Below are 27,933 nucleotides of genomic sequence, written 5' to 3' on the forward strand. Positions count from 1 at the left end.
AAAATAACTGCTTCTCGTAATTGCTTTAACTCTCAGCTTTAGTTTGTGCCTGATGGTGGTTTTTGTTGTTACTGTCTTTGTGAATTGTTTTTACTGTGTATTTTTGTTTTTGTTTTCATACATTGTACAGCAGTCTCGTGCTGTAGTTTCAAAAAAATCTGTTTGTTTATCTTAGAAATGTTTTATTCTTGTTGCATTCTGTAAACACAATCATCGCAAAACACACACGAACCCGACTGACTGAACGTATCGTCGTATCGGAGGAATATAGTTGTTTTTGTGGTTTTTAATTTTGTGATTTTTTTTTTATTTTATTCACTTGATAGTTTTGAAAATTTTTCGCATATAAAAGTAAGTCTTCGTCGGAGGTTCTGATTAGTATTTGAAACGTCGTTTAGTTTAAAACGCTGGACAATTATTAAGAGTGTAAAGAAATTAAATTTATATATAAAAGGATAAAAAGGATATTATTAACATTAAACCAACAAGTGGATTTTGTTGATTTATTTAAACCAATTTAAAAGAAATATTTAAAACAATTTTTCCAAAAAAAACATATTAAGAAAATTAAAATTTCTTTTACAAGAATTTTAAAGAAAAGTGTTAAAAATTTATTTTAAAGCAAATAAAATTAACAATAACTCAGTGCTCAAATAAAATTTAAAGAAAATGTACGTATAAATTAAATTTTAATAAAAATTTCAAAGGACACAATAAAACTATATGTTTGATTTTTTTATATAAAAAATTTCAATTAAATTTTTAATAAAAAAATTTAAAAATAAAGAATTTTTTAACAAAATATTATTTTCTAAAAAATATAAGCAAATCGAAAAGCAACAATTTTTTTAATTATGTTTTTTAAATTTTAAAAAATTTAAAATGACAAAAAAAAGAAATCAAATTAATGGAACGAAACTTATTAGAAGTCTCATTAAGTTTAAAAATTTTTGTATGAAATATCCTGATCAATTCCTGGTGAAAACTAACAGCAATTACAAACATTAAGTGAAAGAAGGCAGAATTATTTTCGAATGTTTCTTTTATATTCTTTAAATTATTCTGGACTGGAATCGATTGATTTATGTCTGTCTGCTGGAATATATTTTCTGAACACCGCAGATATCTATTGATAATTAGATTAGTTTAAATGGAGGATCAAATCCGAAGAATACATCTAGACCTCTGTTAGGCCTGTTGTGTGATCCGGACTACCAGACTAGTTTGCTATTTAAAATCAACAAAGAACGAATAAAGAGAAAAAAGTTTTTTTTTTAGAAATAATAAATAAAAAACGGATATCAACAAAATCAAAAATAATGTTACAGATTAAAATTTTGCCAGAAAATTTATTCGAAATTTTACCGAAGAATATTTCATTGGTTTATTCTGTTAGTATAATTCAATTAAAAATATTTTAATTTGTATATCCAAGAAAATAAAAACTCACTATTAATCGCCTACGATGTCCAACTATTTGTTGGCAATATATTTCTTTTTATTTCAACACTCACTGAACTCATTAGCCATGTGTCTTATTAAATAACCATTAACAACTTTAAATAAAGTGTTTTACTTAATCTATTAAATAAAAATTAATTATTAAACATTAATGTCAATTAACAATTAGAATTTTATTTTCTAAATCACTTTATTTTATTTAAATTGGTATCTATTAAAATTCTTCTTATTAAAAGTGGTTATCTACTGTAAATAAGAGATTTAAAATCAAAATAAATTTATTAAATGTTAAGAAAATTTCTTAAGCAGAAAAATTATAATATATTTTAAAATATCCGTTTTAAAGTTTTTTAAATATACAATTATTTTATAGATTTGTCTTTTGTTAAACACATCTAAAACAAAAAGCTCATAAAAATTTAGAGAGTTGACAAAAACGTCTGCCCAATTATAAACCTAAACAAGATGTCGTCAAAGTGCTTTCACACACTTGTATAAAAATACAAACAATATTAATTAGGTTGCTCAATTTCCACTATTTGTCTATAGCTGTCCTAGGCATAAAAAATTTAACTTAAATTATTGCAAAATATTTTCTCTATTAACTAATTACAAGTAAATAAATAAATCTCTCAAAAACTTCAATAAAATTATAAAATTTATACAGTATTATCAATTAAAAATCTTCCATAATTTGTAAACATTTTTTGATCTCAAGAAAAGTTTTAACTTTACAATTGAGTTTTAACACAACAAAGACAAAAAGGCTTTAATCATCCAGTAGTCGAAATTGTTTATCTTTATTATTTTGTAAGGTGTATATTTGTCAAGTACTCCTAATTTGTCAAGTAAGAACTTTTTATAATATGTTTATTTACCTAGTTTCGACATTTTTGATCTCATTTGTAACATTGAAATTTCCTAGGTTCATATTCTCAAACGATCTAGACATGTCTGTCAGTCAGTCAGTCAGTCAGACTGTCAGTCTCTTAATAGAACGATAGGATCTAAACTATTGCTGCAGTTCGATTTGTATTCAAAATGGGTAAGATTGGTTTACATTTGGACATGGCCAAAGGGTCGCTTAAGAAAATAACTAACGTTCATAACAAACTAAAAATACTAGTATTTTATGAAATTATACTTAAATTTTTTATGAAGCCAAATTTCATATAAATCGTGCTCTTACAAAGATTTATATCATTATCAATAAATAGTTTTAAAACCTAAAATAAAAGTATTAAGATATATGCATTTCACGAAAATGGTTTGTTATTAGAAATTTAACACTCTCTGAAATTCGGAATTAGTTGATAATTGACCCAATTGCTAATTAAACCCTCTTTTTTGGTTTAAATGTTATACTTGTTACTTTAAGTCTATAGTCTAGTCTATAGTCTAGTCTATAGTCAACATAAGGCAATAAGCTTTACGCTTAAGTTTCTTTTAAGTGTCTAATCTCTAGATTATTTGGGGAAATGATTACTGTCTATACTGTAACTTACAAATGGGACACTAAAGTAACGGCTGTCTTCACTCTCGTTTTTAAAGAGTACATTATGAAAATTAATGTCATTTGCGGACGCATTAAAACAACTAATGAGCAAAGATCGCCTTTCGTAATTCCCTTTATATACTTTGTTGATTTTCAACTTTTAATGTAAAAATCAATTATTAATAGCTAGAATTATGTTTTATTACTAAACACAGTCATCCATTCCTTTATTGAAACAATGTATTGGCTGATTAAACATTCGTAGTGCTTTAATAATTGTTCAATTAACAATTCTAAGACAACAGTAAAAAAATCTTAAACATTTCACTTTGTTACACTGATAATTGCGAACGAAATTAACATAATTTAATGTAAAGTTCGGAAAATTTTAGCGTAAATAAAATGAAAATTATTAAATAAATGAGTAATTGCCACTGACAAGATAATTAAACAATTGCAACAGCAGCAACAGCGAAACAGTTTTTAAATTAAACAAATTAAATTAAATAGTAAAACAATGAATAATAAAACAAATTCATGAATGCTGCTGAATATTTAAAATTGTAGACAGTTTTTGAGGAACAGCTTTAATTTATCTACATTCAACTATTGTTTTATCAAAAATTTAAATAAAACTTATTTCAAATTGTCTTTAATTGTTTACATAGTTTTTGTTCTTGAACACAATGTTGCACTTGCGCAATAATGCCAACAACCAGCTAAACAGCAACAGCAAGCAATCGAGCAAACGTTGTTGCATTGCTTTTAACTCGCAACTAAAGTTCATTAACTTTTTAGCAAAACTACTTCTGCTTAGTTACTCACTTGTTGTTGGTTTAGCTTAAATTATACTTCTATGGATTTGAAAATAAATAATAAAAAATCCAAAAAGTTTCTTTGCCACTGTTTAGAGTTAGTTATTGAATTCTCTGGTGTTGAGAAACTTTAAGTATATGTTGCAAATTTTTAATTTTTAAAACGGAAATATTGAAGTTTTAAAGCTTAATTTTGCTTATTGTATAGATATATGACGTTTTTTTAAGGCTATTGAACTTTTTTAAGGTGACTAAACTAGATTTTGTTTGTTTAAATTATATAAAAACAATATTGTTTGGATTTTTGTTTGTTTTTTTAATAAATACAAATATGAATATATAATAAAACCGATGCATATTTTATACCTTTCAACTTTTGCAATTTTCTACAATATAAATTTTCGATCTCATATAGCGAAGTCGATTTAGCCAAGTCCGTTTATGTGTCTATTTTTTGTTAATGTCGAAATGCTTTACGTGAAATTCGGGGTTTATTTCACGTTGGCTTTTTCAAGCACTGAGTGACTTTCAGTGAAGACTCACTCAATTTACGGACCAGAATTTGTGTATTTTACTCAAATACTAAAGCTTTCCAATCTCTGACCATTGCTGACCTGAGAGAGAAAAAACATTACTTTTAACCACCACGCAGATGTGATGGCCTCTGTCGTGTCGGCAATAGCACCTAGTGACGTAATCGAAGTACAAATCCATTAAATATGCTGAAAACTTTGTTCTTAATCACAAAGAAAACACTGTACTAAATCTGATATGAACGGAGTTTTCTATAAATATCTGACCAAGAAAGGAAAATTCAATGATGTCACTTATATATGATATTTCTCTGTTATTCGCAACATTCATAGAGAACAACGTCCGACCACTTCATTCATCCTGTATCATATACATTTAACACCAACTCATTTCCAACGATTAGTTCCATAGTCACTCCTCAGTGGGGTATCTATCCATCAGTCTTTTAACTGCAACTTACTCTTCCCGCAATTTTTTTGTACTTTTTTGATTCCTATAATCTTTAAAATCCGATATAGAAAGAAGTAGTCTGATCCTGATCACATTTACAAAAGAAGCAACAATGGCAGTCGAAGGATTTTAACATTCCTGAAAGCTCTCGGATACCATAAGTTTAGAATGACGAGCTGTTTATGGCGAAAACTGTGAAAAGTTTTCAAATGATCACTCATTGAATGCACCACTAAAGTACATTTCTTTTCCTAAACACTTTGTATATCAAATGAAAAGTCTCAGGAAAATATTTCGTCATAATATATCCCTAAATTAAGAAATAGCAAAGTTTCAATGTACCAACTTGTTCTTAAATTATATTACAAATCAATAAAATACAACATTTGAACATTTATTTTTTTTTTTTTCATTACAATTAAAGACTTTCAAAAAAGCAACAAATATAATAATAAACATTAAATAATAATTTTTTTTGTTTTAACTGTTTGTAATTTAAATTTTTTTAAAAATTGCAAATCAATGTATAATTAAATTTCATATTTATATTTAGTTTAAGTAATAATTCTGAATAAAACACAAACAAAAAACAAAACTTAATCAAATTATAGTTGATTTAATGTACCGCAACAAATAAAACGTTTAGAAAATCGCAAAAAAAATTATTAAATGTTCACCTTCGCTAGTTTGGATGATGAGGAGAAATCTTTAATTTGCAAATAGCAAATTGCAACTATGTTAAATCAAGGTCAATAGCCATTGCGTTTTTTTTTTTTTTTTGTCTATATTCTTTTGCTGTAGTTTCCACAATTTGCTCTTCAAGAACCCAAACAATTCTAATTTCAAGCTTGGAAAATTTGATGCAACACAATAAATATAATTATAAAATTTTATAATGTTGTATATTGTAAATAGTTATGTGGTATTTGTTTTTTCTAGTACCTACATGTGTATTTGTTATTGTTTTTTTTTTTTAAGGCAAAACTTGCATAATTTTTAAATTAGTAAATGTCGTTGCAGTAGCTGCAAAAACAGCTGGCTGTTGTAATGATTGTTTGTGGTGGCTATGGGTGATGATGCACAAAAGTTTTATAAGTTTTATAATATTGGTTAGGGCAAAAGATATTTTCTAACAAGTTCAAAAGAAGTTGAAGGAGGCATTGATTTTGTTTTTATATTTGCAACAAATTGAAATATCGGTCATAGAAACAAAAATATTTCGTTCAGTTTATAACAGTATAGGACCCAGAAATCAAGATCTAAGAAGTTGAAATATTTATAAAAAATTCTCTGTTGATCAGAAATATTGAAAAGTATTTACAATTAGCAAAATCGTTCTAACCTAAGAAAGATGTTTAAATAAATGGAAAACAAAAATTGGACTCTTAATCACTACCCGATTTTGCCGTTGGAACCACTCAATCTAAAGTCCTAAATTGTAAAAGTAATATCATTTTACTTTCGCTCACATTGACTAACTATGACTTGATAATGTATGGTTTCAACTGTATGAATCCGTTTTTAAGGACTTTTTTAAAAATACTGCATATCAAGACCCTTCTTTAGATTGTAAACTTTAGCTTACTTTCGAGTACCCTCAATTTTCTAGACCATAGACTAGTCCAGCTAATAGACTAGTCAATAGCCTAGCTCATAGACTAGTTCATAAACCAATCAATAGATAGAGCCAAAGACAAGTCCATAGACTAGTCAATAGATTGGTCCATTGACAAGTCAATATATTAGTCTATTAACTAGATAATGAATTAGTCCATTGACTTGTCAATAGTCTAGTGAAACTACTAGGTCATAGTCTAGTCTTTAGACAAGTCTATAGTATAGTCAAAAAATTAGTCCATAAATTAGTCAATTGTCGAATCCATAAACCAATCATGAGGCTAGTTCATAATAGAGCCTAGGCCATTGATTTGTTAAAAGGCTAGTCCATAGACTAGGCATTAGGTGCGCTAGTATGCATATATGATAGTCAAAAAACTTTGAATTGAGGTATTTTAGTACTTTTAAACCAAAAAAGTACCCTTTTTGAACAAGTAAGTATATACGGTTCTAAGTCCATTTAGATATCCGAAAAGCAATTCATAATTGTCGGTAAGAAATGGCAAAATCGACACACATTTTCTTCTACTTTAATCAAGATAACAAATTATCTGAAAAATTAGTTTGACGTGATGCATCATGTCAATTTTCCAGGAAATCCAAATAAAGACATTAATTAGGCGATAAGGGATGGATGTTTTTCGTCAAGTGTCCTAGCTGATTTCTTTAGGTTAAAAGAAAAACTCGTCATTTGAAGAGAACAAATCTCCATCTCCAGATTTCTAATAAATCAAATCAATATTACAAAGTTGACAAGTAATAGCCTCTTTAGAAATGACTTTCTAAATAATCTAATAACAAACAAAAAAAGTGAAACACTTTGGCGCCGTTGTTACTACTAAAACAATTTCCTTTCTAATTTTTCTTAGAACAAAAAAAATCGCAAAATAAAAATTTAAATTAAAAAAAAACATGCATATTTCAGCAATTTACAATTTCAATTACAACTTAAATGAAAAAAAAAAACACAATTGAATAGAGAGACACCCCTCTAATAAAAAAAAATAAATTTTCCAAGCAATTCTTTCACTTTTTTTTATTATGACGTATTAATCGTCTCAAATAAAAAATTAAAAAAAACACATTTACTTCCGAATGACAATCATGACTTTCTTTTTTTCTCTTTCTCTCTGTACTCTTTTCACCACAAAGATCTTTTTTTATTAATTTCTTTATTATTAGTTCCCCTTAACGTTGTTAAATTGTTGTTATTTTATATCATTTGTTTAGTCAGTCAGTTATAGTTTTATTTAAGTTTATTAAGTGCTGAAATGCAATTTGTTTTGATTTATTTAATTGAGTCAAGTGTAACTCGCGCAAACAATTGTGGTTTGCTGATCATACAATAGAAATGAATGGATGGATGGACGGCTGACTAAATAACCGTATGAATGAATGAATTGTAAATTATTTTTGTTCTTTTCTGTTGTCTTTTGTCATTTAGATAATATTAATAATTTTGATGTAGTACATGAGTTGAAGCACATGGTTGAAAAATCACGAACGTGATGAGTATTGAGATCGAGTAGCAGATGTTGTAGTCATTGTTATACTGAAACATGAATTGTAATGTGTTGAGTAATTGAATCTTGAAAATCGATAGACTTAGGGCGGGTTTTACTGATAGAGATAATCTTAATTCTTTGGTTAAACCGGGTTTAATAGATGTTTCGTGTTTTTCAGTTATCAGTAAATTTACTCATTATCTTAGTTTAACTTAGTGTAATTGGCCAATTAAACTCAAGTTATAAGTGAGAAAACATAATTAACAAAAACAATAAAACAATGATTTCGGAAGAACAAAATCTTAATATTTTAAGTAAATTGCAATTTTCTGATTTGTTTTGTTTTATTTATTTTTGTTTTAAATGTTTATTTAACATTTTTCCAAAATTTTCCACATTACAAAAGTTTTGTTTGTAAAAAACAGCTGTTCATTGTTTATGCTTTTGAGTGAAAAGTTGGCAATACTACCAAAGTTAACTGAACTTAAATCTAAAACTGAAAAACACAATCATCGGTTAAAGTCCGCCTAAATTTGTTCCGAGTTTATTCTAACAGCAAGTTAGAGGAGTAAAAAACCCGGCTTTACATACATAAAATAAACTAGCATTTTCTTGATTAGAAGTTATAAATGTTTTTCAAATTTTATTTTCATCTAAAAAACAAACGTTTAGAAATATCCCTTTTTGATCATCCTACTGCAGGATCTAGCTTTTGCCCAGCAAACAAAGAACTTCCAAGGAAGCGAAAAAGAAGTTGAATTAACTTCATGGATAAACTGACAAAGACCAGGAGAAGTGATGATTTAAACACAGACTTGTCCTAGGAAGAATGTCCTTTTTATTTGATTCCAAATTCACTACATCAGAAGTCATTCTAAAGATGTAATTTTTGTGTTCTTTTTTTTGGAAGTTATTAGGAAGTGAAATTGTAGTATTGTATAAAACAACTTATTTGACTCGAATAATATTAACAATTAACTCCAAAATAAAATTGGTTTAAATGAAAAGTATCCAATTTCAAACAGAAAATTGGATTCTTTCTTTGGAAGTCATTAAACATCACATCCACAGAAGTTAAAAAAAATCACCTAGTGCTACTATTGAAGTGGTGATAAATATTATTTTTTTGGAAGTACTTCCTTTAATTTTTTGCTGGGTGCTGTTGGTTATAGCATTTATCGTTTTTGTATTATTTTTTTCTGTCTAAGGATACTCAAAAATGCAGAATTTTTATGAAATTTGCGTTTATGCCTCGATCTTACAAAAACAGTTTTAATATATAATTATTGAAGAATCGAATCTCACAGATATCTAAGGACTTCTAGAAAGTGATTTTAAGAAACGTACAGACAGACGCCATACTTTAATGGATTAGGATCCAGTATATACATATAGGTAAATTTTATATTGAAGAAATTACTAACAGAATGATAAACTTATATATACTCTTCTCAAGAACTTCTATAGATTATAATAACACATTGACTAATTTCAAAATTCATCAATTTGCAATTAAGAACAAAATCTAGATTTTAGATTTATAAGTTAAAAACAATATAAAAGAATTCAAAGGAAAAAGTAATTACTATTAAGTAAAAATTATACTTAAATTAAAGGCAATTAGTAGCAGTAGTAGTAGTAATAGCACATCAGTAATAAATAGCATTATGTATTCACACTTAATTAGTTTGAGGTATTTTTCCATAACTAACAAAAGAACCAGTCTAAAATTTACTATTACTACATAACTCTTTCTTAACAAATGAATTCTATATTTAACAAATGTTAAATTAAGTTTTTTATTTATAAACTGATCAGATTTAAGCATTATTATTATTATTATTATTATTATTTTAATCACCATTTAGTCTATTATTAACTTGTGTGATGTATTGTGTTTTTTATTTCAAAATTTCCCGTCACCCAGTCATTCCCAGTCACAGTCATGTTTAGTAAAGGTTTGTTGATTATTGCAGATTATTTTGATGACCAATTGAAATGAAACTTAATCATACTGAAAATACAACTACAAACCACTAACTAACTAAATAATAAATACTAATAAATAATATTTGACTACAAAAAATAGGACGTACTACTCTTAACCCTCCTTCTTTCTGTCAGTTATTTTTTTTTTAATAATTGCAATTAGTTGTTAAACTGAATTTAAAAACAAAAATTGTTGTTTGGAGGCAAACACTGTAAATGTTTGAAATGATAAATAGTTCTTAAATTTGATTATAAATTAAGTTGTACTAAGGCAAATACTATGATTGTACTAAATAAAACTAAATAAATTATGGGGCATATTTTATGTCTTTTAGTTTAAACCATTCCATTGAATGAGTGAGAAACATTTTGAAAATTAACGATTTTGTTCATTAAATTGTTTCATTTTGGATTATTGAAAATGATCTTTTAAAATTTACTTAATATAATTAATTACATAAAAAGCCTCAGTGTAATAAAATTGCTTTTTTGCAAATTGTATAGAATATTTTTAGTTCTACTATGACGGACGGCTGTGTTCAAATTAACAAAAAAACAACATAACTGTCGATTTATAATTGTTGCCGCCACAGGTTGCGGTAGTCAAAAAACATGTAATTGTTGACTGTTGCATTTAAGCAATTTAATATTTTTTTATTATTAACAATCACTAACTTGTGTTTATTCTAAATATTTACACCCTATACGCAGTAAGGGGTCCTTATAATGTTCAATTTGTTATTTAACAAAAAACATTTATCGATTAAAAACATTAACATTAGGATCAAGGTAAAATTTAAGAATAAAATAATTCCATTATACCCTACACAAATATAGTGGGGAGGCTATTATGCGGCTGTGCTGATGTTTGTATTACCTAAAAATATCTCAGAATCACTTTCTGAATCGATTTAGCTATGCCCGTCTGTCTGTGCTTTTATGTAAAATTTTTGTGCACGCTACACAAAATTTGATGAAATTTGGCACGTACTCTTCTTTTGACCCAAGGATCGTACCTCCTCTAGGTCACAACTTTCAAGATAATTTCATGAATTTCGGTACGTACGTTGACCGTTTACGTGACTACGTAGCATGATGCCCTACCCCACGGTGGTCTTTATAATCCACTGGGTAGACTTTTACAACGGTCTACCATCCCCCCTGAATCCTTCAATGAAGAACTTAGGTGGCAATTTTTGTACATGGATTTGACCGGTTCATGTACAAGCACTTTGCTGAAGTACTTGAGCTATCTAATCTTTGACCATTGGATAGCCTCTGTTGATTCGGCAACAGCACCTAGAGACGGGGTTAAGCCCGCAGTACCTCACATTCATCCCGTACCATATACAAATAATACCAACTCATTTCCGACGCTTAATCCCACAGTCACTCCTCTGTGGAGTATCTGTTGTTTCGGCAACAGCAACGAACTTATCCCACTTTACCTTACATCAGTCCGCGAATTTGGGTTTAAACCACAGCCACTACGTGGATCCCGAAGGAACCTCAACCAACTGACCAGCCAGGACATAGTCCTGCGGGCAACTGGCCACCCGTAGTACCAGCTTATGCGGTGCTCCGGTTTGACCTCTTTTCAATCTATAGACTGTAACCAATTCTTTAGTCCCGGCCAGACTAGAGGTATTAGGCACCTCTTTATTCCCCGGGATTCCAATAACTCCAAGGTGGACGCTTCACCAAGGTTACATGCCCCCGGGGGGAATTCAGGTCAATGTTAAATATCTGAAATCATGTAGAGTTTAAAATGGTTACTACAACCTATTCATTGAAGTTTAATAATTTTCGCCATTTTTTCCCGCCAAAGTTTATTTATGTTTTTTTTTTTTGTTGCCACAGATATAAATAATAACAACTTTGCAAGACAAGGTTTAACTTGCGAAATTTAAACATACTTTTAAGCGAAAAAAAAACTATTAATAACGACCTACAAATAAACATTACACTACTACCACAAATTTTTTTCACAATTTACAATTTTAGTTATTTATGAACTAACCTCTAAATTTTGCCAAATAAAGTCGTTTTGTGTGCAAAAAATTAAGAAACAATTAAGAAATCAGTAGCGGGTGTAGTGTAGATATAAATATTCTAAACTAAATGAGACTTCTTAGAATGCAAAAACTATAGCTTTCCTTTGTTATACATTTTTACCTATGATGAAAATTTAATATTTGAGATAGCTTCTCTTTTAGCAAATAAAGCAAAATTTTCTTTGGCAGCATTTTTAGAGGTGTGTCATTTAATTAAATCCAACATTTTTTGCTGCCAACTAATGTAAATGTACAACAAAGTTTAAGAAAAAATCAGGTTTTATAAACAATTTTATTTTTTCAAAAATCTTTTTAAATATTTGCTTCCGATATTTGTGGCTGCTGACAAAAAGATTCTTTTTAGTATGAAACAAGTTTGTAAAGTATTTTTCCACTAGGTCTATAGATTTTTAACAAAAATATGCAATTTAATCAAGATAATTATTAATAATTTCGTATGTAAAGTCTATAGATACTATGGAAATTTTTGAATTTTTTTTTATATAAAACAAATCTTAAAAAGTCTATGAAAATTTTTCATATAAACACAAATTGTCTTAAATAATTAATATTTTTATGAAAATAATTTTAAATATTTACATTTCAATTCCTTAAATGGTTAGTTTGTTTGGATATATCGAGGACAAATATTTTCGAAAAAAAATTGTTTTAAAATGGTAATTGCAACTGATCATTATATAAATAAGAATTTATGTATAATAAATGTGAATTAATAAAAACTTTAAACAATTTTCTTTAAATAAAAGACTTAACACTTATCCATTCTAAGTTAACTTTAATTTTTAACAAAAAAGTCGATCGTTTTAATTATTTGACAAAGCATTAAAGATATTAAAAATAATTTTGAAGTTTGAACAAAACAAATTGTCACTTAAAACACATTTGGTAATTTGCTGTCAAACTAAACATGCTGCAACATATCAACTTATACAATGTTGCGTTGCACAAATTCTTTAGCAAAAAAATCTAATATATAATAAAATTTTATATTTATTTTTCAATGAATTAGAGTTAGCGTGTTTTTTTAATTTTAACATGACTTTTTAAAATTTGTAAAAATCTCCACTAAATAAATTGACCTTCTTTTGGTGGTAAGATGTTGTTATAAACTTCTTGTAAATAAATTTAATTTTTTTCAAATATGCAATTATCAAATCACATCCATATATTTTAATAGCAAAATCAAAATATAAATTATTCGCTGTACGTTAGAAAAAAAGAGAGAAAGAAATAGTGTCTGGCAAGGAGAGATCAATGTTGTACTTAGTGATTGTACTTACATTTATTAAGTTCATAAAAATTTTATACCAGATTTATTGCTTGTCTGCATTTTTTTATGTATGTTCAATGTCAACCTGACAGTACTAGTTACATCTAAATTGAATATTTTATAATTTACAGAGTGTGGCCAATTTAAAATAAATGTGATTAAACAAATCTAGCACAGAATATATTTAAAACAAAAAAATCATGATAATGACTTTTGAATTGACTAGTCTTTAGAAGAGTGTGATCCAGAAAAAAGTCTCATGAAGTTTTTCTGTAGTGACTAGTTTATAGATGAGTCTATACACTATTCACTAGTCTATACACTATTCACCAGTATATTTATTACTATATTGACTAGTTCTTTGACTGGCTTATGGTGTTTTCTATTGGCTATTCGCTACATCATTCGCTTGACTAGTGCACTGTTCAGTCTATGGACTAGTCTAAATGCTAGTGAATAGAACAGACTAGTCTTTAGACTTGTCTGTAGTGACTAGTCAATAGGTGAGTCTATACACTATTCACTAGGCTATGGACTAGTCTATTTACTACTCTATTTACTGGTTTAGTATATGTTGTTTTCTATTGACTATTTGTTAGATTCTTCTGTTGAGTCTATGAACTAGTCTACTGACAAATCTATTTATTATACCATTGACTACTCTATGGACTATTCTGTTGACTACTCTATTGACTATTCTATTGACTACTCTATTGACTTGTTTATAGACTAGTCTATTAACTAGCATGTAGACTATTTTATTAACAGTCTTTTGACTAATATATTGATTAGTCCACGGATTATTCTACTGACTTTGAACTAGTCAGTGAACTAGTCTATTGACTGTTAACTAGAGAATTAACTATTTTATGAATTAGTCTATTGATTACTCTACTGGCTAATCTATTGACTAGTCTATGTACGTTGTATTCTGTTGACTAGTACATGGGCTAGAAAATTAACTATTTCATGAACTAGTTTTTTGATTGGTCTACTAACTATTTTATAGACTAGATAATGAACTATTTCATTAACTAGTATATAAACTAGTATATAAACTAGTCTATTAACTAGTCAACTAACTATTATATTGACTAGTCTATGAGTTAGTCCACACAACTTTGTTAAAAAACATTCATTTTAAATAAGATGAAATTAATTGGCCACTTTCTGTAAAAATTCTTGTCAAACAGAAAAATCTATTTATTTTTTTTAGTTAAACATATAATTAATTAAACAATAAAAATTAACAAAATTAAATAATAAGGAAATTAATTCAAACAATGTTTTTTTTGAAGACTATTACAAACAAATCGTAAAACTACAACTAAGATTTTAACCCTGAACTTCAATTATAAAAATAAACAGACAAAAATCTACATTTTGTTTTTAAAGAAATAAAAAAATGTATTGTAACCAATCTGTCTGTCTGTCAGTCAACCGGTAGCCATGATAATAATATTAGTTAAATTTAATTTTAATGTTATTTTAAAGGTTTTCATTTAATTGTTACTCTGCAGCAGCTCAGATAACAAAAAATAATTACGGAATAAAACTCCACATTTTAATGTTTATTAAATAATATATATTTTTTTTAAATCATGATTATTGCATGTTTTAACAGGCAACAACAAGATAATTACAAAATTTATTAAGATAATAAAACCAAAAAATGTGAAATATAAAAAATTTAACCAGATGTTAAAACTATGATTAATTTTCAAAAAATAAAAAGACGTATATTTTTTTTTTTGTTAATAAAATGCATAATTGTATAGTGTTTTAAAGTAGGAAATGAATTATAATACAATTACAACTATTTTTCCCATCTTTTGTGTTTTTATTTTTAATTTTTTTTTAAACTGTTAATATTTTTTTTTGTAATTCAAAATAAACAAAAATTGGAAAGGTTTAATCATTATAAATTCATTGTTAATATCAATACAATAATAAAACAACAACACAAATATTACATGTTTTAATTTTTTAATAGAGAAGCTGGCTTAACATTACTAACAAATGTTTATATTTTAACTACATATTGCTCATAAATTACATTTATTTGTAATTTTAAGAAAGTTGTACTTGCTTTTTGTCGCCTTATTTTTTCATATTTAAAATCGATTACAATGTATTATTGATCAGTGTAACTAAATTTAAATTATGTTATACATATTTATTTGTTGTACAACCATATGAAAATATTTTTAACTTAATTGCCTTTGATTTTATTTCAAATTTTAATTGCTATTTGTTATGCAATTTTAACAAGTGTAACTGACACTTGCAATCGATTTATAGTTAAAAGCATTAAATGAAACTTAAACGCATTGGGAATTTTTGTATCCGCTTATTTAAATCATATTAACCCTTTTGGGAATGTGACTATAAATGTAATGTAATTATGTTCTATTGTAAGGATACAACTATTTTAATTGGCAGAAATGAAGAATGATAACCGGATATTAAGATAATAGATCCAAAAGAAAAAGCAAGTAGGAATGTATAATCGATCGTTCTTTGGTAAATTTGGGAAAAGGATATATTTTTAAATAACAGTTACTTTTGTTGAGTTTCAATGCGATACAAATGATTGCAAGTCAGTTATAGACGTTTAAGATATTTTTTGAACGGGGGTTTGTATGGGGGCTAGGGTCAAATAAGGGCCGATCATTACGAAAACCTGCAGTGTCATTTATACTTATATAAAACTTATTTGTGCTAATAAGTATATTTGACGTAATTTTGGCAAATCGGGAGGTACGGTTGTATGTGAAATAATGGACCGATTTAAACCATTTTCAATAGACATCGTCTCATGCTTGGTCCAAATTTCATCAAATTATCTTGAAAATTGCGGCCTGTACCTTGCGCACAAGGTTTACATGTATATCCAGCCGGACAGACGGACATGTTTTAAACGACTCAAAAAATTATTCTAAATCGATCGGTATACTTTAAAGTTGATATTGGACCAATATTTTTGTGTGTTACAATTATCAGCACAAACGTACAATACCCTCCTCACTATAGTGGTGTAGGGTATAAAAACACATTACTTATACTTTTTGAACATTTTCTCTAGGTTCTATGATCAAATGGGGACGATCATTAGGAATATTTACAGTATTCCTATGAAAAACTTACATTGAAAAGTAATGAGTTAAAACGGCAATAAAACCTCTTTTCACTACTTCTTCATTAGCATTTTAGGTTATTATTATAACACGATGCTGACATTGGAGGCAAGTACTTCCACAATCGCTTACAAATAGGGAGTTAAAGAAGTGAACCATTAAAAATAAATAATGTTTTTCACATACAAATTTAGTTAGTTTATTACTTCTACATGAGATTAAAAGAAAGTCATTTCTAGAGTACTTCAAAGTAATGCAGAAGGTAAGCAGTAGTCATTGGAAAGTAAATGGTTATGTATATACAACCGAGTTTTTGCTGCTTTGTTATAAGGCTTATATAGAGCATAGTTGGATCGATTTATGTGGAGTTATTGGTATATATTTAACATAACTATAATCCCAAATCGCTCAATTTCCATCAAAATTAAAAGGGTCAAATTATTTTTAAAATTGCGATGACTACTTTAATTACAAGGCTTACATGAAAGGGCAAAGAAGAAATGAACAGATAGACACAAGCTTTATCAATAATTCTGAGCCGATTTTGTATAATTTAAGATATATTTATGAACAATATTTTATGCCTTACAAACTTTAACAGAAACATGGTATAATACCTTACTAAAGGCTTCACTAAAAGATCTTCTGAAAATTAGATCTTATTGAGTTGGCACTTTTTGAATATATGTACTCTCGGATACTTTTTAATATTGGGTGTTATTATGTTTTTGACATTTATAGATTAGATCTAAAGTTGTATTTACAAATCTTTAAAACGTCAGTCCATGTCATTTGATATAATTGTTTATGTAATAAACCTCCTTATTACTTCTAATCCCATTGAAACTATTTATTATATAAATAATTTCATAATTTGTATTACCTGTCAACAGCAACATAAATTGACTTTTAATGACACATTTAATAAAATAGTGCGACATTTTTAAGAAATGCAAAACGATACAACAGTTTCGATTAAGAAAACAGCAGTGACATTTTTTATGATTCTAATATTTTGTAAATTTTTTGGGGCACAGTTAACCTTATACATGTATACAAAGTTATTCAAAGATAAAAATTGTTTATTGTCTGAATTTGCTTGTTGTTGGGGGAGACAATTAATGGGCATCGTAGAACCTATTTGTAGGGCATCGTAGAACCTATTTTATCAGCGATTCCTGAAAGGAGGTTGTATATATAGCAAATACGAAGAAGTACCTATAGGCCTGTTATGAGCTCCTTAACCAGTGCATTAGGTTGAAATCGCACCCACCACCTCCGATCTTCCTGACTACCTTAGGCCACAACTCAATTTTAATGGTAAACTAATGAGCTACGTAGAGATCCATTTCTACATTTTTTTTAGAATTGCAATTCGGAATCTTTTAATGGCCCCTATTCTGCATTTCAATTCGAATCGAAATTTTCTCCGTTTGGCAACTTTGGTATGCTGCATTTCGATTCGACTCTACGCTACATAAACAACAACTTACGAAAACGTAGGTACGATCGTAACGCAGAATACTCACGTTCGTAAAGCTTCTTCTTTTTTTTACGATTCAGTTTTTGTTATTATTTTGGAAAATATTTGTTCAATACACAATCGATGTCGTATCGTTGTAGCGTTGTAAGTCATAAAAAATTTTCAAATAAATTTTTTTGAAACAAAAACAATTCAATAATAAAAAATTACGACATACTACGATACAACCGTACAATACTGATTGTGAATTGGACAATTCTTTAGAATTAATTGTATTTAAAAAATCCGTAATGTTTATCTAAATATTTTCTGCTCCAATTAAATCACACAGTAAAAAAACCTTTATCTGGTTATTGCAAAACTTTCTATAAAATACTTTTTATATCTAAACAAAATACATTAAAGTTAATAATAGTAATTTAAAATTACAACATATTTACAACAATCTAAAAATGTTATGTTATTTCTAGAATCTATTCTATTATTTAAAACACCATTAAAATACCAACCAACCACCTTCATTCCCTTACATTTCAATTAATTTATAACAATTATTAGTATTATTAATTTTATTTCACTCTTATGCATTTTATAACAGCAATTGATTGCTTTCAATCTATTGTTTTATAAGTTAAATCGTTTCAAAAAGAACGGTAAATTATCATAGTAGCAAAATAAAAATCTAAAAGAATTATAAAAAACATCAATTTGCCACCTTATTGGACAGAATGTAAAAAAAAATAATTTTAATCTAAACGATCGTAAACATATCGGAATGTGTAAGAAGCTTGAAAGTCCGCTAAATGGTTTTATACATATATATTTATCTTTTTGTATCGCAAAGAATTATAATTTCTTACAACAGGTCGGTCTTACGATCATTCACGACAGACTGTTGACTTAATTTATATGATTGAATTTTTAATTTTGTTTGAAAACAGCTGGCGTTGTGTAGTTTTCACCGGTTTTTTTTATTGTTTATTAGAGATTTAATTATTTTATAAATAAATGTTATTTTATTGTTTTTAACAGTTTTTTTGTAAGTTTTAACATTGTTAATTTATAGAATTGTTTTTTTTAAGTTTTATACAATGTTTATATTAAACATTTTATAATTATTGTCATAATTACTTAAATTGTTATTTAATTTGTATGACATTTTTTATTTAAAATATTCAGTTTCAATTGACAGTATTTTTATTAGCAAGCAGCATCTTCTTTAATTATTTCATATAAATTATTAAATCATTTTTAGAATATATTTATTTAATAGCAAATATTCAATGTTAATTAATTTTAGTTGAAACAAATATTTACTTTCATTGTAATTTATAAAGCGGCTTACCGTCAGTTTTTTAAATTTATATCGAATTCCAAAATTAAAAATATAAATGAAATCAAACTGAAACGATTGGATATATAAAACATAATTTAGCAAGGTTGAAAATCGATAAACTTTTAAATGTTTCAGCAACTTCTAAAGAAGCAGAACTTACTCAACAGAATTGCTGAGTTCGAGACTTGACAAAGGGCTGTTTTTCAAAGTATATATCGTGTCGTGACTTCTTATAAAATGTTAATATATAGAATAGATGAAAACACAAAAAGCTCCAAATGAATGTTAAACCGAATTCGATTCTCAGCAGAGACCATAGTAGAGGAGCAATAGGTTATTTTTTCGAATTTGATGTAATTAAAGTTCGGGTTAGAGAATTTTTAAAAACGTAAAGTCTTAACGAATATCTAGAATTTAGAATTTTGAACTTGGTTAAACCATAACCGTACTAGCAGGTAATGGAATATACTTTACACTGTGCAACCATTTAGCTTACTATGAGAAACATTCCCATTTTCATTACGGGAGCAATTAAGACAACGGCAATCATAGCACTGCTAATCATGTTGAACTGTTTACCAGCTAACCTAATGGGCATTCAATTTGCCCTCAACTCTGCGTTCAGATTATATGCATGTGGCTCGAGGTGTGATCACAGAAATTACAGGTACTCAATTTGAATGTTGACTGTACTACTGTAACATTGATAATTGCTTACGAAGCAGTATTCCACCATAGGTATTCTAAACTGATAGCTCTAATAGAGTTCCTCAGACTGCCTGACTACTATAGGGGTTTTCAGGCGGAAATATCTTTTATTAAATGAACAGCGAATTGGCTGAAGATACTATTACATATCGAGAGATATATGTACATATATATACTCACATCATAGCTGTTAACAAAAATCTAGCGGGTATCTTTACGGCATATAAGTTAAAAAAGGCGAAAAATGGGTCAAGATGTCAGGCGCGATATTGGGTGAGGAAGAAATCGACGCCGTTGTTGGTAACTTTCTTAAGAATTATAAGACACTTGGACTAAATGAACTGTATGAGAAAGCCAGAATTAGATGATTTAGTGAAACCAATTTTTAGATATCAAGGTCTATCTCGCTAATACTCAGTGAGATCAAGACTGTTCATAAGCATTCGAAGCGAACTGATAATTACAGGAGACGAGATCTTGAATATAATGACTACTGTAGAAATTGTCATAATGAAGATGAAGATGAAACGCTATCGCATTCATCCACTTTGCTCTTACCCTATGTTCTCTAAAATTAGGAAACATTACTTCAATGCTTCCTTTTCGCCAGGTCATGGAACAGCTTTTTGTGATAGGTTTTAAGAATATACTATGCTCCATTAATAAAACCTGTTGATCTAGCAGTGAGTGATATCAGAATATACTCCTGTGACCACTAGGGTAACACAACGTGAGCAATCTGCTTGTGAAACAGCTGCCCATGATTCCTTGCGTAGGGCTTTATTAATTTAAACTTTAAATGAAGCGAACAAAGAATAAAATTGTGCAGATTATAATCTTTAATGTCTTAGTTTGCACCGATTGCGACCTATTTTTTTTTTTTAATAAAAAAAGTAGTTTTCTTTGGCAGTCTAATCTACAGTTAATACATATGTATGTTGTTATAATCTTCTCATTAAACTCTCTAAGGTAGAGTTTATTAAAACCACACTAAGGGCTATTTATTTATATATAGAATAGCTACTCCCTATTACTAATAATTCGTATGTAAATATTTTACTAGTTATTAACTAAATATACATTTTTAAATAATTTAATTAAAAAAGTTCATACTAAACAAAAGCTGGCTAGTAAACTCTAGCAAACATTTTAATAATATTTAATCAGTTTGGCGTGAAACCTCCACTATATTTAAATAAATTAAACATATTTAATAGTAGAAAAATATGTAGAAAAAAAACTATTAATATTATTTTAATTAAAACATTTAATTCAAACTATAAATTAAATCAATCTAAACATTGATTAGTTATTAATAATTAAAAATAAATTAATAACAAACTAGTTAACAATTTAAAAGTTAAATAATTATACATAAATATAACACATTTGTTTTTTAACTGAAAAAAATATATATTAACATATCAGTTGAACATAATTACTATTAAAGCAGCCATAATATTCATATTTAGTAAGAAATTAAAATGTTAAAAAAAACGTTGTGGATTTATAAAACATATTATTTGTTAATATGACAACATTAAGACTTCAAAACTGTAGATTAAATGAAATATTGTTTTTTAAACATATTAAGTTTAGAAAATATTACTATTTAAAGAAAAATATTTTGTTAACTTAAAGTTTATTATACTTAATCAATGGACCGAATCTGGTTTACACTTCATTTTTATGAAATACAAAATAAATAATATATATTTTTTGAATAGAATCGTTAATTTTTCGTTTATAAATTGAAATGTTAATACTTTGTATGAATTGTATTTCCAAGGACATTATGGTCTGTAAGTAGTTCTATTAAATTATTTTAGCATAAAGCAGTTTTTTGCATTTTTTTAAGAAAATTATTTATTAGATTTTGTTTGCTATCTAGTGTTTACAATCTGCAAAAGTCTTTGGTCAAGATTTGGTCATTTAAAATTATTTTGTCATGAGATAAAGAGCTTTATTGCTTTCAGTCGTATGTAAGCTTCAAACAGCCTAAGAATCTTAGGCCAGTTATCACAACCTCCGGATGATCAACCTTCGTTTATTATTTTTCTATTAAACTGACTTTAACGAGTGGATTCGGTTGTCCGTTCGTGTTTCACATACGATCTCCATTATGAAAATAGACCCATTACGTAGATCGTAATAACGTTTTCCAGATTTCTTGAATTCCATACGTGACTTTGGTATCGATTCAGCTGGATGGTCGTGTTGCACGGACCATCGTACCATATCGAAAATGAACTCATTTCGTAGATCGTAATAGCGTTCAAGCTTCATATCTTTCAAGGTTAATCGGCTCCCATACGTATGATAACCTATTTATCTGCTTTGGTTTAATCCTGCTGCTCGCAAAAGTTTTAAAATGATGTTAGATTGGCCTTGCCTTCCGTGACAAATTTGAATCCAATGTAACACATACAACATATGATTCGGAAATTAATCACTGTCAAAATATATTGTGAGATAATCGGGAATATCCGTGACAACGTTGAAACCGAAGCAACACATACAATATATGATTCAGCAAGTAATCGCTTTCAAAATCCGTTGTAAGGTACTCGGAAAAATCTGTGACAACCTTGAAACCGATGGAACACATACAACATACGATCCGGCAAGCAATCGCTAACAAGAACTACGGCATTTTCAAAGTAAATTAAGAGCCTACAAACCATAATCCTAGACTACGTTTTAACTAATCATAACCTTTAATCAACTATAGCGGTAACACAGTCAAACTACTTAATAGTTTTATTAGAAAAATATAAAATTCATAACTCTTCAAGCACGATTATAAATTTTCATTTAATAAGACAGTAAAACTTTAAGTACAATTGTACAATTCCAGCGATGTAAACATATACAACACGATAAATATTTAATGATACATACATACAATCGATTTAAAGAAACAAATATTTTTAAGTTGTATTTAATACTACTGAACGCATCACTAAACACAATAATAAACAATTCATATATTAGATATAGTAAATATTTAATAGATTTAAACACTATTTAAGAAAATATTATTGTAAAACATCCATGCAATCATTATTAAAACGTACCCTACTTTCGTATTAAACGAATTAGTTGGTTCATTGATTCACATAATTGCAAAGTGTATTAAAAGTTGTTAAATGACATGGTTTTCAAAATAAAATTACAACACGTTATTAAACTCGTTAAATGTTTGGCTCTACAAACGTATTGTGCTTACAATATTTGGTTGAGCCAACTAAAAAATCTGCAGCAATTTGTTTATCTTGAAATTACTCAATTTTTTGTTCTTGTTTTTTTAGTTGTCTCAAACTAATATTGTAAAACTCAAGTTATAATTAATTCTCTAAATTTCTCTACTACAAAATATTCTTTAACAAGGCTGAACGAGGATTAAAAACTTTCCTTCAACAACTTCTTGACCATTTATATTACAAACATTTGCGATAAACTTAATGTTTCTAACTTAACACTGAAGTGCATTAAAACTAATTTTAACAGCTATTAAAATAGAAACAAAATACTTGTTTAAATAAAAAAAATTTTAAATTAAAATGTTTGCTTAAAGTTTGCTTTAATTCAACGTTTTGAAGTGGGTTTGGATTAATGGAAATAAATTTCATTAATATTGTAATAAATCAGGAATGGTGGTAAATAAATATTAATCACACTGACAACATAATTATAGTTTTCTTTTAGAACAAAACAACTATGTAAAGAACTAGGTTTTGAAATCAAATTTTAATCATGTTTTTTTTTATCTTAAATGCTACTTGTTGCACAACATTCAAAAAATGTTAAAGAAATAAAATAAATTAAATGTTTTTTGATATTCTGATTAAAAAAGACACAGAGCGGTAGAATCTAGTATCGAGTAAAAAACGTTTATAATATATCTGTTTGCTTGTTATTTTTTAAATAAACTCAACTTCTATAATTAAGAAATACCTTTAAAATGTTTATAAATATTTTATAAGGATTTCAATGTTGCTCGTGCAAAATTTTAAGTTTTAAACTCTTGTGGTTTCCCAGATATACGAAAATTTGCATTTAATTCAAATAGGTAGTGTCACGCCCCTATTGGTGGTCAGGCAAATTTGAAGTTTATTAAAAATAACTTTCAAATAGTAGCTTTTCATTATAATTTAAGTGAACTATTAAACCCCCTGATCTTTTAGTTCAGCGACGCTACTTTTTTAATTTATATATTTTTTTGTTATTAGTTATTACGTAAAACGTTAAAACCAAATGATTTGCGTAATTAATCATAATGAATATGTAATTAATTTAGATACATTTTTCAGTTTCGATTTCATTACATGACATGAACATAAATAATATTTGTAATATTTCTTTGATTTGTAATAACAAAACTAATATTTGGTATTAAACTTGATAATTTTTTCCAATTCATTGCAGTTACTATTTGTTAATAAAAACAATTTACAGAAATGGGTACCATTGCCAAATTATCCATTGTTAAGGGTCAACAATTGGAAATTGTTTCACGACCTTTACACAGAATTTTTGAGGAAAATCTACCACATCATTCGCATAAGACAGCTTTAATTTACAATCAAGAAAGCGGCAATGATTTGCAAACACCCCGACAAACCACCTATTTGCATATGAATCAGAGAGCCAATCAATGTGCTCGACTTTTAGTGCGTGAGGCCACACAACGTTTTGCTCATCCCAACTCAGATGGGGATTTTATAGTGGCGGTTTGTATGCAACCTTCTGATGCTTTAGTTACTACTCTTTTGGCCATTTGGAAAGCGGGTGCATCATATTTACCCATTGATCCTACTTTTCCCATAAATCGTATACAACACATTCTGAAGGAATCATCTCCCATTATGGTCATACATGATGATGATGTGGAGAAGTCACGTTTTGGTATTGTACCCACTTTAACTATGTCCGAGTTAAGCATGAACTCATCACAATTGAATGAGGAAAATTTAAGGTCTGAAGAAATGTTCGATAATGGTGAGACCGAATTGGCAATTGTTTTATATACTTCGGGAAGCACTGGTATTCCCAAAGGTGTACGTTTGCCTCATGAGGTTATTTTAAATCGTCTCCAATGGCAATGGTCTACATTTCCCTATGCGGCTCACGAAACAGTGGGTGTGTTTAAGACAGCTTTAACATTTGTCGATTCCGTGGCTGAATTGTGGGGACCTTTGTTGTGTGGTAAGTAAAATAACAAAGAAGTAAACTAAGCATACAAAAATCGTTTGAATCAACTTTGGGTTGCCTAACAGAGCAACAAAACTGGAGCTAGTTTGTAGTGTGCTAGTTTTATCAATCTGGGATTCATGTGTTGGATTCTCATTAGATACTGAAGAAGTTTATTATACAGAATAGATCTGATTATGAACAGAAAAATAAACTTTGTATGCTTAGTTTTGTTCACATGCATATATCTAAAACCCGACAAAAAATATATATCCTTTTTATTGCAGGTCTAGCCATACTAGTGGTGCCAAAAGCCATTACCAAAGATCCAGAACGTTTGGTGGAAGTATTGGAAAAATATAAAATACGTCGTTTGGTTTTAGTACCCACGCTACTCCGATCTTTACTCATGTATCTTAAGTTAGATGGGGGCAACAATTGCAATAATGAAAGTAAACTTTTGTATAACTTACAAATATGGGTGTGTTCGGGTGAACCCTTACCCGTTGCTTTAGCTATGCATTTTTATGATTATTTCGAAGAAGGCACTCATACTTTGTATAATTTCTATGGTTCCACTGAAGTTATGGGCGATGTAACCTACTTCACGTGTGAGAGTAAAAAACAATTGCAACATTATGAACGTGTACCCATTGGTATACCCGTTTGTAATACCGTGTTATATCTATTGGATTCCGATTACAGGCCAGTGAAAAATGGAGAGATAGGAGAAATATTTGTTTCCGGTTTAAATTTGGCCAATGGTTATGTTAATGGTCGTGATCCAGAGAAGTTTTTGGAAAATCCTTTGGCAGTGGAGTTGAGTAAGTTTGGATTTATTTAATGATGCAGACATCCTTTTTTAACTCCCATTTTAATTTTAGAATATTCCCGTATATATCGTACTGGTGATTATGGTTCTCTTTACGATGGCTTTATAATGTATGAGGGACGCACCGATTCTCAAATAAAAATACGTGGACATCGTGTTGATCTATCTGAAGTTGAGAAAAATGTAGCCGAACTAGATGAGGTGGAGAAAGCCATAGTTCTGTGTTATCATGCCGGTCTAGTAGATCAGGCTTTATTGGCTTTTGTCAAATTACGTGACGATTCACCACTTATGACAGAACTGCAACTAGAGGCTAAATTAAAAGATAAATTGGCCGATTATATGATACCTCAAGTGGTTTTAATTGATCAAGTACCATTGCTAGTAAATGGCAAGGTGGACCGACAATCTTTGTTAAAGTTATATGAGACCGCTAACAATAATGAGGGAGATTCTAGTATTGTCTTAGACTTTGACTATTCTCAAATACCCGATGAATTAAGATCTGTGGCAGAGGATTTGTTTGAGACGGTGGGCAGTGTTATAGGTCGTTCGACTAGAACTACTTTGGCCCCTCACAGTAATTTCTATGAATTGGGTGGTAATTCTCTCAACTCAATTTACACTGTGACCCTTTTAAGAGAAAAAGGTTATAGCATTAGTATATCGGAGTTTATAGCGGCCAAAAATTTGGGTGAGGTATTGCAAAGCATGACCAAAGATAGGGAAATAAATATGGTAGAAGATACCGAGGTATGGATAAGTGCTTGTCCTCATTTGGAGTTAGAGGCTATACCCTTGCAATATTCACACAAAAATGATGTTATACAGTAAGTTTTTAGCGTTAAATACATATATTTAAAGAAATGGATTTTAATTTTTACAACCGTTTACAGAATCATTGTGGATAGTTTCTATGGCAAAGCCGATTTGGAACAATGGCTTAAACCCGATATTTTGCGCACCGATTATAGTGATATTATTTCGGTAGTTTTAAAAGTAAAAGGTAAAAAATAAACCCATGTTAAACCTTTCTCTATTTATTTACAGGACATTTGGAATGATTTAGTGGAAAAGGATTTAAGTTTTGTGGTTTATGACCGCAATACCAATAGAGTTATTGGCACTGCTTTAAATTTCGATGCCCGCGCTGAGCCTGAAGTTGATGTTAAATCCAAATTGATAATTGTTTTTGAATTTTTGGAATATGTTGAAGGACCCATTAGGTATTGAAAACTTTAATAAGATTATCTAAGAAAAATCTAACGGAATGTGTTACTTACTTAATTTTTTCTCTTTGCAGAGATAACTATTTGCCTCAGGGTTTAAATAAAATCTTACACTCTTTCATGATGGGCACACATGCTGATTTGAATCCTCAAGAGAATATTGCCTGCATGCATTTTATGGAACATGAAGTTTTAAGATTGGCCAAAGCCAAACAGTTTGCCGGTATTTTGACCACCAATACCAGTCCCTTAACACAGGTAAACAACTCAAAGAAAACTAGATATAAAATTTAGAAATTATTTATTCAATTTAATTCCAGCAATTGGGTAAAGACGTCTATAATTATAAAACCCTATTGGATTATCAGGTCAATGAATATGTTTATTCAGACGGCAGCCATCCCTTTGGCAAAGCTCCCGATTCTCAACGGGCCATTGTTCATTGGAAGGAAGTGACACCTTAAAAACATATAGTGTTCTTTAATAATTAGTTGTTAAAAACAAATTGTTCAGTATTTAGAAATTAATGTAAAGAATCTCTTAGAGCTGCTTAGTAGTATTTAATCAATATAAGTGTACCTGTGTAACAATCATTTATTTTATTCCTTCAAATCATCTTTCACAATTATTCGACTTTGTTGTTTTCTTAGATTTCATTGGCATTAATTTTGTTGATGTTAATTAGTTTATAAGTCAAAAACGTATTCGATATTTTTATCGTTCATTAGTTTTTAAGTTTAATTTTAGTTCAATATATATTTGCAAATAAATTTAATAAATACAAATATAATTAAATTTCTCTTT

At 28.5% G+C, this 27,933-nt stretch overlaps 2 protein-coding genes across 2 annotated transcripts in view; one reads left to right on the top strand and one right to left on the bottom strand.

Annotated features, from left to right (window-relative positions):
- The window catches only part of LOC111683251 (thyrotropin-releasing hormone receptor), an 89,328-nt gene extending 67,167 nt beyond the window's left edge, over positions 1–22,161 (bottom strand). The window contains exon 1 of the mRNA XM_046949866.1: positions 21,988–22,161. Within this exon, the coding sequence (XP_046805822.1) occupies positions 21,988–22,161 (174 nt within the window). The remainder of the gene's footprint in view (positions 1–21,987) is intronic.
- On the top strand, positions 612–27,919 carry LOC111688188 (mycosubtilin synthase subunit C). The gene is made up of 8 exons (XM_023450666.2): positions 612–671; positions 24,304–25,083; positions 25,356–25,892; positions 25,953–26,730; positions 26,797–26,887; positions 26,951–27,126; positions 27,204–27,387; positions 27,450–27,919. The coding sequence occupies exons 2-8, from the start codon at positions 24,336–24,338 to the stop codon at positions 27,591–27,593; spliced, it is 2,658 nt and encodes an 885-aa protein (XP_023306434.2). The 5' UTR covers positions 612–671; positions 24,304–24,335; the 3' UTR covers positions 27,594–27,919.
- The last annotated feature ends 14 nt before the right edge of the window (positions 27,920–27,933 follow it).

Source organism: Lucilia cuprina, chromosome 4 (assembly GCF_022045245.1).
Source record: "Lucilia cuprina isolate Lc7/37 chromosome 4, ASM2204524v1, whole genome shotgun sequence".
NCBI lineage: Eukaryota > Metazoa > Arthropoda > Insecta > Diptera > Calliphoridae > Lucilia > Lucilia cuprina.